Source organism: Saccopteryx bilineata, chromosome 1 (assembly GCF_036850765.1).
Source record: "Saccopteryx bilineata isolate mSacBil1 chromosome 1, mSacBil1_pri_phased_curated, whole genome shotgun sequence".
NCBI classification, from domain to species: domain Eukaryota; kingdom Metazoa; phylum Chordata; class Mammalia; order Chiroptera; family Emballonuridae; genus Saccopteryx; species Saccopteryx bilineata.
Window position 1 is genome coordinate 343,208,325 of NC_089490.1, and position 12,206 is coordinate 343,220,530.

The 12,206-nt window shown below is 35.3% G+C and overlaps 1 protein-coding gene across 3 annotated transcripts in view; it reads left to right on the forward strand.

Moving 5' to 3' along the window:
- RSF1 (remodeling and spacing factor 1) overlaps positions 1 to 12,206 on the forward strand; it is a 187,945-nt gene that overhangs the window by 134,699 nt on the left and 41,040 nt on the right. Inside the window, exons 6-9 of one of the 3 annotated variants that reach the window (XM_066249494.1) lie at positions 2,603 to 4,350; positions 6,420 to 6,626; positions 7,449 to 7,523; positions 10,799 to 10,903. In XM_066249494.1, coding sequence (XP_066105591.1) covers positions 2,603 to 4,350; positions 6,420 to 6,626; positions 7,449 to 7,523; positions 10,799 to 10,903 — 2,135 coding nt within the window. Of the gene's footprint in view, positions 1 to 2,602; positions 4,360 to 6,419; positions 6,627 to 7,448; positions 7,524 to 10,798; positions 10,904 to 12,206 lie in introns of all 3 variants that reach the window. The other 2 variants (XM_066249483.1, XM_066249500.1) reach the window with 2 other exon arrangements.

Here is a 12,206-nt window from a genome sequence, read left to right on the forward strand (position 1 = left end):
GTCTGTGACATGCCCAAAGATAAACTGCTGGCTGAATTAAGTTTAGTGAACCTAGGAATCTTGAATCTAATGTTACTTCTCATTTTATTTTGATACGTTCTAACTCAAAATCAGTTCAAATAACTGAAGAGGGCTTTCTTATTCACCACCTGCAAATAAAAACATAGGTGTCATTTTTGTTTTGGGGCTTTTTTTTTTTTTATCAATCTGACATGTAACAGTTTGTAGATTTCAGCTGTAAATGTTACTTACACACATACATTTAATAATATGGTTGCCATTGTAAAGATATTTTTCACATTACATATTTATAGTACAGTATTGTCATAGTGCGATTTTACCTTGGGTCAGAGTCAGAATGAAGTCTTGAGTTGTTTTCTGAAATGAAATATCTAGAAGAAATACTAAATTATGTTCCATAAACTCTTAGTATTAGGCTGAAGTTATTTTTAGAGATTGTAATGTATTTTTTAATTAAGTATGATGTTCATTTAATTAGATCTGTTGATATGCTAAACAGTCTCATTGAACAGGAATTTACTAAACCAACTTTATCAGTGGGAAAGGGAAGACATACAAATGAGATCACTGTGATGTCTTTACTTTTATTAGCTGTATGTATAAATTAAATCACACTGACAGTGTAAAGATGGAAAAGCAATACTTAAACGCTAATCTCATGTTCAGAATGGTTCTCAGTGGTTTTTGATTTTTTTTTTTTTTTTTTTTGTATTTTTCTGAAGTTGGAAACGGGGAGGCAGTCAGACAGACTCCCACATGCACCCGACCGGGATCCACCCGGCACACCTACCAGGGGACGATGCTCTGCCTATCTGGGGCGTCACTCTGTTGCAACCAGAGCCATTCTAGCACCTGAGGCAGAGGCCACAGAGCCATCCTCAGCGCCTAGGCCAACTTTGCTCCAATGGAGCCTTGGCTGCAGGAGGGGAAGAGAGAGACAGAGAGGAAGGAGACAGGGAGGGGTAGAGGAGCAGATGGGCGCCTCTCCTGTGTGCCCTGGCGGGGAATCGAACCTGGGACTCCTGCACGCCAGGCCGACGCTCTATCACTGAGCCAACCGGCCAGGGCCTGGTTTTTGAATTTTTTATTTGCAACATGATTGAACATGAAAAGAAATGGTGGCTGGCTCAGGGATAGAGCATTGGCCTGGCATACAGATGTCCCGGGTTCAATACAAAGTCAGGACACATAGGAGAAGCAACCATCCACTCTTTTTGCCCTCCCTCTCCTTCTTTCTCTCTCCCCCTCTCGCAGCCAGTGGCTTGGTTGGTTCAAGCATCAGCCCCAGATGGGGTTGCCAGGTGGAATCTGGTTGGGGCACATGCAGGAGTCTGTCTCACTATTTCCCCTTCTCTCACTTTAAAAAAAAAGAAAAGAAATGGTGGTTTATAGTAAAAATTTCACTCTTTAAAGAAATAGTGGATTCTCATTGTATAAAACATGTCCTAATTCATCTCACTTCTATCCATTTCATTTTATTTCAGTGAAATACATTATAACTGGTTTATCAGCTTAGCAAAATGCTGTTCAAATTTTTTGTAAAACTTACTATCTTGGTAAAACTTCATTTAGAATTGAGGTTTTTCAGTTGGCAGGATAGGGCGAGATGATGGAAATGTAAGTAAAATTAGTAATTAAATTAATTCTGAAAACACTGTTCTGGTCATCTGAGCACAAGCATATATGCAATTTTGCAGTCCCTTTTATATATTGCCATTTACTAAGTATGGCTTTTGTTTAAATTTGCACTTTTAGGAACTTTTTAAAAGTTTGGCATTTGTAGCCAATAAGGTAAAAAGAATTGACAGATAAACCTAATAGTTTATTTGTAAAATAGAAACTGCTGAAATGTTAATAATAGCATTTGATAAAGTAAAATGTAGCATAACCATATTGGGGAGTGTTGTGTAATTAAGGTCAATTTTTTCACGAAAGTATATAATATCATAAAGTCCTAATATTTTAATGAAAAAAATGTCAATGTGATCACAACTTTGTCAAAATTATACAAGACTAGAAGGAAGTAACCTAAAATATTCATTAAGATTGTTTCTGGATATTAGAGTTTTGGGTGTTTTTTTCTATTTTTCATTATCTGTACAGAATTGTGGTACTTTTATAATCTGAATAAAATGTAAAGCAAACATTTTCCCACTACCATACTCATGTTGCCATAGGAAAATGAAGTGATCAGTGACTTACAAAGAACAGTTGTCAGTTCTTCAAACAAATATGGTCCTTTGGAAATCTTTTATGTAGTATTTTTAGTTTCATATTTTTGAGCCATAATAAATTATTTGAGGTTTATAAATATTTTCATTGCATTGAGAACACTGAAATTAAAAGTATAAAGCAGAAACTTGAGTCTTTCTAAATAATAGTTTTTAATATCTAGAAGTTATGCTTCAGAGTCTGGTAATTTTTTTTCACTGGCATATTTTGTTTTTTATTGTTAAGTGTCCAGTGACCAAAGTCACCTCTTTTAAGAGAGAAACTTCAAATGAAAATATATGTTATGTTAAGCCTTTAAATTTATGTATCTTCAGTACTTAGATTCATGTAAACTTTTTCTGATTTTTAGAGGAACAAAAGGAAAATGAAAAGAGGAAAAGTGAAGAGCAGCTAATCGATTCAGAAAAGCATTCTATACCCAATGATCTGGGAGAAACTACCGTGAAAATAGAAAAAGAAGATGAAAAGGAGCTTGTGAAACTGCCAGTCATAGTAAAGCTAGAAAAACCTTTGCTGGAAAGTGAGGACAAAAAGATTATCAAAGAAGAAAGTGATTCCTTCAAGGAAAATGTCAAACCCATCAAGGTTGAAGTGAAGGAATGTAGAGCAGACCCTAAAGATATCAAAGCTTGTGTGGAGAAGCTAGAGCCCGAGAGGCTGGAGTTTGGTGGCAATGTTAAATCTTCTCAAGAAATTACTGAGAAGTCTACTGAAGAAACTGAGAAACTTAAAAATGACCAGCAGGCCAAGATACCACTAAAAAAACGAGAAATTAAACTGAGTGATGATTTTGACAGTTCAATCAAAGGACCTCTGTGTAAATCAGTTACTCCAACAAAAGAATTTTTGAAAGATGAAATAAAACAAGAGGAAGAGACTTGTAAAAGGATCTCTACAATCACTGCTTTGGGCCATGATGGAAAACAGCTGGTAAACGGAGAAGTTAGTGAAGAAAAGGTAACTCCAAATTTTAAGACAGAACAAATGGAGACAAAGCTTTATGATACAAAGGATGATAGCTGTAGCCCCTCTAAGGATAAAAGTGTCATCATGGAGGGAAATGGAGCAGAGTCCTTAAATTCTGTCATAACAAGTATAAAAACAGGTGATCTTGAGAAAGAAGTGGTCCCATTAGAGAAGGATGCTGAAAGTTCAATATCAGATTTAGAGACCCAGAGTCAAAAAGAGCAGATAGAGGAAACTGGCACTCCAGAAATGGAAGCCTCTCTCGAGGCTTCTGAGATAGCAAAAGATCTCTCTTTAAAAACTGCTTTATCAACTGCTGAATCCCATACCATCAAAGTTGAAGAGAAGTGTCCCAAAAATAAGAAGGATAAGTGCTCACCAGTCCTAGAAAGTCTTGAAAAGTTAGAGAAGCCCAAAAAGACTTTTTTTGATAAAGACACACAAAGATTGAGTCCAATACCAGAAGAGGTTCCAAAGAGTACTCTAGAATCAGTAAAGCTAGGCTCTCCCGAGGCAGCTGAAACTTCTTTGCTGTCTGACACAGCTGGCCATTGTGAGAAACCAGCCTCAGAAAAAGAAGTGGCAGAGTGTCAGAGCACTGAAGGTCAGTCCCTGGAAAAAACAGACCCAGAAATTCTGAAAGAGGATTCTGAATCCATGAGGGTAGAAATGGATAACTTGGACAGTGTCCAGACCTCTAGTGCAGAGGACCCTTCTGAGACAAAAGGTTCTGTGCAAAAAAGCAAATTTAAATATAAATTGATTTCTGAAGAAGAAACCACTGTCCCAGAAAACACAGAGATAACCTCTGAAAGGCAAAAAGAAGGCATCAAATTAACAATTAGGATATCCAGTCGGAAAAAGAAGCCAGATTCTCCTCCCAAAATTTTAGAACCAGAAATGAAGCAAGAGAAGTCAGAAAAAGAAGAAGAGAAAACAAATATGGGTCGTACTTTAAGGAGGTCTCCAAGAATATCTAGACCCACAGCGAAAGTGGCTGAGATCAGAGATCAGAAAGCTGATAAAAAAAGGGGGGAAGGAGAAGATGAGGTGGAAGAAGAGTCAACAACTTTGCAAAAAACAGACAAAAAGGAAAATTTGAAAAAAGTGGAGAAAGATACAAATTCTAAAGTAAGCAAGGTAAAATTTCTCCTACTCCGAGTTTTACTTTTTATTAGAAATATTTGGCTCTAGGCGTTTTGTAGCTTTTGCTTTTAGCTGAAACAAGTCATTCAAAGATAACTAAAAAAACCCAACACTATCTTTCTATATTTGGGAGCTGTCTTTTCTCAGTAGTTATCCCAGACATTTTATTTCAGACTGTATAATCCCATCATCTTTTATTAAACTTTTTCTCTGTTACAGGCAATGAAGGAATATATTCTCTTTGCAAACTATTGAAATAATATTCAACCTATAGGATTGAAAAGTGAAAATTTTCCATAAACACTACTAACAGTTTGTTTCCAATTCTTTTTCCATACATACATATGTATGTTCATAAATATTTATCCATTAAGTTAAAAAATGAATTCAAATATGTTCATTTTTTATTGAGTTTTCCACTTAAGAGTGTGTTTTTGAAATCTTTCCATTGCAGTAAGATATAATCTATCTTTTGATTACTAATGACCTCGTAGGATTCCAGTGTGGATGTACCTCAGTTTATTTAACTACTCCCTTATTGATTGACATTTAGGTTTCCAATTTTTCACTATTACAGGCAGTGCTGCTTTAGAGATCATTTTGGACATGAGTCAGTATTTCTTTAGAATAGACTCCTAGAATTGAAATTGCTGGGTCAAGGAGCATGTGTAGTTTAAATTTTGGTAGCTATTGACAGATTTCCAAAAATGGCCATTATGTACTCTCTCATTGTGTGTACGACAGTGCCTATATTCTTCTATTTTAAACATGAGTTTTAGAAACCAGAATTTTTTTCTGATGACCCTCATATTTTAAGAAAAGTCTGGCGCAAATCTTTGGCTAGTCTATGGGAGTTTGTTATAATTAAAAGTGCTATTTTTGTTTTTAATTACATAAGTGATCCAATTGTTATTCATTGTAACTAATATTTTATTCCCTGGAACACTGAATTTTTAATTCTTTACTGTAAAAATATTTCCCCTTCTATTAGAATTATTTTGGTCTTTGATGGGGACTTAAGCTGCAGAAATTAATTAAAATATGAATTTAAAAATTGTGCAAGTAGGCAATAAAAATTAGTTTACAACATTATAAATTACTCTGAATAATAAATATATTTTAAGTTTGTCGGGATTTTTATATGCATTTCTGACCCATTAAATTTTTTTTTTTTTTTTTTGTATAGGAACAGAGAGAGAGTCAGATAGAGGGATAGACAGGGACAGACAGACAGGAAGGGAGAGAGATGAGAAGCATCAATCATCAGTTTTTCGTTGTGACACCATAGTTGTTCATTGATTGCTTTCTCATATGTGCCATGACCGCGGACCTTCAGCAGACTGAGTAACCCCCCACTCGAGCCAGTGACCTTGGGTCCAAGCTGGTGAGCTTTTTGCTCAAACCAGATGAGCCCACACTCAAGCTGGCAATCTCGGGGTCTCGAACCTGGGTCCTTTTGCATCCCAGTTCGACGCTCTATCCACTGCGCCACCGCCTGGTCAGGCTGACCCATTAAATTTTTAAGAATTCATCTCTAATATGGGAATTTAAAATTTTGTGTAACAAAATGTAAGAACATCGTCAGTCGTCTATTATAGTCTGTATAATGTGCATGCTCTTTGACCCAGAATTCTCTTTGAGGAATTTATCTTAACCACAGAGGTGTGTGTAAAAGTATATTTACAAGGATACAGTTGTTCATGAAAGTGAAAAAAATTAGAAACTACCTAAATGTCTGTCAAGTAGAAGATTAGATAAATAAAACTATGTGACAGCATATTATATATAGTCATTTACAGTGATGTTAGCAGAACATTTTATTACTAGGGAAAATATGTATAAGATAGTATTTATTATAATACCCTCCAAAATAGAAAAAATAGTGGAAATATAAATATATACCAAAATTAAAGAGTAGGTATATCTGTTGAAGAAGCTACAATAATTTTCCTTTTCTTTATGCAGTGACTAAATATTTTATAAGAGACACATAATAGAAATTTTTCTTTTTACATTTTTATACCAGATTATCCCAATTTTTTATTTTATATAAGGTAAAAACCAAAGGCAAAGTTCGATGGACTGGTTCTCGAACACGTGGCAGGTGGAAATATTCCAGCAATGATGAAAGTGAAGGGTCTGACAGTGACAAATCGTCTGCAGCTTCTGAAGAGGAGGAAGAAAAGGAGAGTGAGGAAGCCGTCCTAGCAGATGATGACGAACCATGCAAAAAATGTGGCCTTCCAAACCATCCTGAACTAGTATGTAATGCTCCTATTAAGGCATGCTATGCTTTCCAAAGATGCCTAACTCTTTTGGGTTTGATCATAATTTGCAATTTTTAATGCTGCAGAGCTTGTGTATACAAAAAATAACCTTTATGTCTATTTCTCAAATAACCCACTTCTAGAGAGGTCAGGATCCTTCTTCCATTCTATAGCGCGGTATTGATATTTCTTCTTCATAAGGATACACTTCTTATCTCTTCTTACAAATCTATGAAATTATTCAAATGTTTCTGTTCTGTTCTTTTTCTTTAAAATTTTCATCTTTCCCTTTAAGTTACTTTATAATGGTATTTTTTAAGTGGCAGTTTTAAATAAGTAAGGCCTGACGGCCTTCTTGCCTTTCTGTAACAACATATTAATCAAGTAGTTAACCTAATAGGACTTTAAATTTTAGGAAATGGGTAGTTCTAAAAAAAATTTAATAGGATAAATTAAAACTAGATATATTTGGAAATAGTGACAGATTTACATGGAACTTTCTTGCTTAGGAAGTAAGGTCTTCAAAGGTAACCTAAATCAGGAAAACCAATTCCTAACCTATATCTATATTTCTGCAGTTAAGTGCTTTCTAAAGAGCCTATTGAAGAAACACTCTTGTTAGGCCCAATTCTATGCAACTACTCTGTTCTTTTGAATTCATGTTACTTTAAAAGGCAAGCTCCAACTATTAAGTAGAAAGAAATGTAAAGAAATATCCTTTCAAATGGCTAGAATTATGTGGATCAGAAAAGTTTGAGATCCTTTAAAGTTTGGAAAATTCATATGAAGTGGTTCTCCAAGGCTCTTTTCTCCTAGAAAGCAGTGTGGTGTGATGGGAAAAGCATGGACCAGACAGACTTGGCAGCAGATCCTGCTTCCACCACTTATCAGGTGCTCTCTTCTCTGTATCTTGATATCTTCGTTGTAAAATGGGAATAATACTACATACATCATCTGAGGGTTGCTTTTAATGTTATGTAATGTTGCCTAGCTTATCTATTATCTGCTGGGTTAAAGTTTTTTGTGGTTACTTGCTTTATTCTTAATGTTAAACTCCTATCTGGAAACTAAATTAATCAGTGAAGTTTATCAAATCTCATTAGTTTCGGAAGGTTCAAGTAAAAGATAAACTTGGAACTAGGTAATGATTTAGCACTGAGTAGATGCTGAAATTATGCTGAGAAGACCCCCTTTCTTTCTTTTTTTTTAATTAAAGAGAAGACCCTTCCAAACATTTTTGTGATCATCAGGCTGTGGAGGGTAGGTCAAAATTTTTGTATGGAGAAAGGCCAGAAGGAGATATGAGATAGCGGTCTTTCCTGCCCTATAACTCTAGTAAAAATCAGCACTTGTCATCTTTCCCTGCCATTTCCAAATTTCTTTAACTGAGGCAGCAGTAGATATCAGTGACAAAGGGATGTGAGAAAATGAGAAGTAAAATGAGGTGAGCAGAAGAGACATTGAGGAGATAAAAATTGTACCTTTCTTGGGACACAAACAGAATTTTTATTTATTTAGTTACCTTAATAACTGCTCTAAAAATCCCATTGCTGGTTAATGGCCAAAGAGAAGTGTCGTTAGAAACTGAAGATCCTGAATAGTAGATTTCTTATGCCATGTGTTTAAGGATAATCTTCAAATCAAAATGTCAAGCAACTATTATGTGTTGAGTGGTAGGGAAATGGTTCTAAATTAAAAAGACATGGTCATTTCCTCATTGATTTCACAGCAGAAAAACACTAAATTCATAGATGAATATAGAACTCCTGGGTTAACCAGAGTTGAAATAAATGGTTCACTGCCTGAGGCTTGGAAATCCTACATAGCAATATTTATTCTAATGGAACTTTTACTTTTATTGAGGAATAGAGATAATTACTGTGATAGAGATGAATTGATTCCTAAAAATTTACTTTTAATTTTGTTGATTGAAATGTAGATTATGCTTTACCATAGAAACAATGTGATAAATGAAATCAGGTGTCCAGGTTCATCTATATATGTCTATATAATCAATCAATCAGTCATATAAGTGAAGCATTGAAATCTGGGTTTTGGCAGTAAATGGTGATTCATTGTATGAAAAGGGGGGGGGGTACATTTCACTTTTAAATCTCTGTACCTCCCTTCACCCACCATGGTATGTGTTAGAATTTAGAAATTACATATATATTAGGTTTGATCAAGTGAATGTGTGAATAAGAGAAGCCAGCTTTCTCACTGTCAGAGAAAAAAGTTATAAATAAGCAAGGCTGAAGGCTAGAACGAGCCCTGTGGTGCTGGGTTAAAGCTGGAGATATTAGTATGAACTCATACTTACTTTAGAATAGACATATGTGCACATACATGGCTTGCTATACAGAAACATATTTCCGAGCTCTATCGTGTGACAGATTGGAGCAGTGATACCCATTAGCAGAGAGCATTCAGCATTCAAATCTTGGTTTCTAAATACCATTCTCCATTAAGGGAACCAACGCTTCTGGGAGAAATGGCTGATTAGGCTCGGGCAGAGAAAATAATATGCCTGGAGTATCCTGTAGTGCCAGAAAGTAAGCAAATGCTTAAAAAAAGATGCAATTAAAATCTGTAGACACAGCCAAACCTGGAAGACCTCCCAGTATATCTATAGTTAGACCAATTTGAATTTGACAAGTAATAGTTTTATATTTTAACCCAAAGAATAATATATTCATTAGTTCATCCTGATATAAATAAGTAATTGACTAAATGAATACATATGGGGAAAGGGACATATTTTCTTTACAGAAGAATTCCAAAAAACAAATATAGAAGGCATGAGGGAACTAGAAAATCGCCATTAGAATACTACAGTGATCACTACTGATAAGTGCTAAAACTAGTGGGTGAAACTTTAAGAATATTTGCATAGCTTCAAAGTATTTTCCCATAAGTATTAATTGCTATGGCTATTTTATCTTAAATCCATAAATTCTTTGACACTCCTACCTCCAGAGAGTAGAGTGTACTCCCTGCCCCTGCCCGCCTTGAGCGTAAGCTGGATTTATCACTTCTAGAGTATAGAAAGGAAAAATTAGTGACTTTCAAGTGATGAAAACCAGACACTACCAGAATCAAGTGATTAAGGTTACTGTCACCAGTAATAAGTCATATTGCTATCAAGTACCCCCCAAATATGACACAGTGAGCATGGCACTTCACCTTTGTGGGAGTCTTCTCCAAAATCCATAACCTTCAGTCTAATCAAGAGATGACATCAGATAAATTCAAGTTCAGGGGCAGTCTACAGAGTATCTGACTTCAAAACAGTCAAAAGTCATGGAAAACAAAGACCAAGAACATGTTACAGATTAGAGGAGCAAAAGGAGACTTGATTAACTGCATGAACTAGATCCTGGAATCAGAAAAAAGACAGCGGAAAAACTGGTGAAATCTAAATAAAGTCTGTTGTTAAATAATAGTATAGTATTGATGTTAATTTCTTAGTTTTAGTAAATGTACCATGGTTATGTAAGATGTTAACTTTAGTGGCAGCTGATTAAAGAGTTTATGGGACCTCTGTACTGTCGTTGCAACTCTTCTGTAAACTTAAAAAGTTTTTTAAATAAAAGTGTTTGTTTTTTTAATTCAAACATTCATAAATGTACCATTTTAATTTTTAGAAACTTGGTCATCTTAAATCAAATAACAAAAAATATCAATTTAAGACTTCATATTTGAACATGGTGGTCCTAAGTATAGTTTTCTTCCCCACTTTCCACAGTTCCTTTCATATTTCAATTTATATGATGAAAGGAACCATGAATGACTCTACAGATTGGTAATTGAAATGCTTTTTAAAGGGAAAATTGTGTGTACAAGGGCAGTTTGTAATACTTCATCTATAAAACTCTGTTATAAAAAATTTATTGTAATAGCCCTGTGGCACACTAGAAGAGGATTATAATTAGTTAAGAAAGGCTATTTTTCACTTAATTTTGTAGTTTAACATTTTCTTAGATTTTTTATTTTTTAACTTAAAAAAATGGCATGTTCGATCCCTAATTATTAAGAGCTTTTTTTATTATGCTTATGCAAACAAAGATTTTAGTAAATTAATCTTAAGATAAATGGCTTTATTTTAACTTGAATCATGGAAGTTTAGTCATCAAGTTAGGTTGATATTAATATCTGGTTTATTTCAGATTCTTCTGTGTGACTCTTGTGACAGTGGATACCACACTGCCTGCCTTCGCCCTCCTCTGATGATCATCCCCGATGGAGAGTGGTTCTGCCCCCCTTGCCAACATGTACGACCCAGCACACCTCTGCTTTTCTAGCCTTTGGTGTTCTATTCAAAGTAGTAATACTTCTTGACAGCCACAAAACATTTTAAATCTTCAAAGCAATTTGTAAATTTGGTCTACCTCTTGTTTAAATTTCTGTGAAATTAGAGACTATTGAAAAGGCTACCCTTCATTTTTATCTCTTAGGTCTTCCCTTAATTTTTTTCCAAAGCAAGTCCCAGAAGACCTTCAATTTTTGTAAAATTACAGTCTCTGATTTTCCCCCCTCACATTCATTAAAGGCACAAAGAGCCCCAAATTAAGATACAAAGCAAAAGATAGTTACTTCCTGGTATTTATCCTTTTGTATCATCCTTTTTTTTCCATTTCTGCCTATCTTCCTTTATTAGTAGTTTTATAGATGGTTTTATGAATTATGTACCATTAGGATGGTACCATGAATAGAAACATGGACCCTATTTATCTCTTATCTGGATTCAGGTGATTACTTCTGTGAGTTGAAGAACAGGAATAGTTTTGTGCCACTACACCCAAGGGGTCCTTTCTCTCACAAGCCTGGTCTCATTTTGGTTAGAAATGATGGGCTTTATTGCATTTCTCAGTGGATTTCTGTGGCTTAGCATAGCTTTATCCATTACATTCTTCAGCTTCGTTTTGATTCAGTAACCATGTGGCATGGTTGTATACTTTTTTTCTTTCTCTCTTTTTTTTTGTTTTTTGTTTTTGTTTGTTTGTTTTTAATGAGGGAGACAGAGAAGGGAATGAAGAGAAAAGGAAGGGAGAGAAATGGAAAGCATCAACTCAAGTCAAGCCAGTGACCCCTTGCTCGAGCCTTGCTCAAGCTGGCGACCCCATGCTCAAGTTGGTAACTCTGCGCTCAAACACGACGAGCCCATGCTCAAGCTGGCAGCCTCAGGGTTTCAAACCTGGGACCTCTGCGTCCCAGGTCGATGCTTGATCCACTGCACCACCACTGATCAGGCTCTTTCTCTTTTTTAAAACTAGTGGTTGGCACCATTATATTTTATTGAACATATAACTCTCTCCCTTAAAAATGTCTTGGCATTTAAAAAAAAATTAATCACTGTCTTGTATACACATTGAACCAAATGCTATTTTAAACATTGATTTCTGCCAGCAAGATAGGCATAGAAAGTATAGAATGTATTGTAGCAAGGTTGAGGTTCTGTACTATGTGCTTTACTTTAAAGATACTCTGTTTGTCTTCAGTTCATTGGATGTTGTGGCACCACTTTATTTAAACATAAGGGGCATTTCGGTGTTCTCTCACTGTGTGGCCCCTATC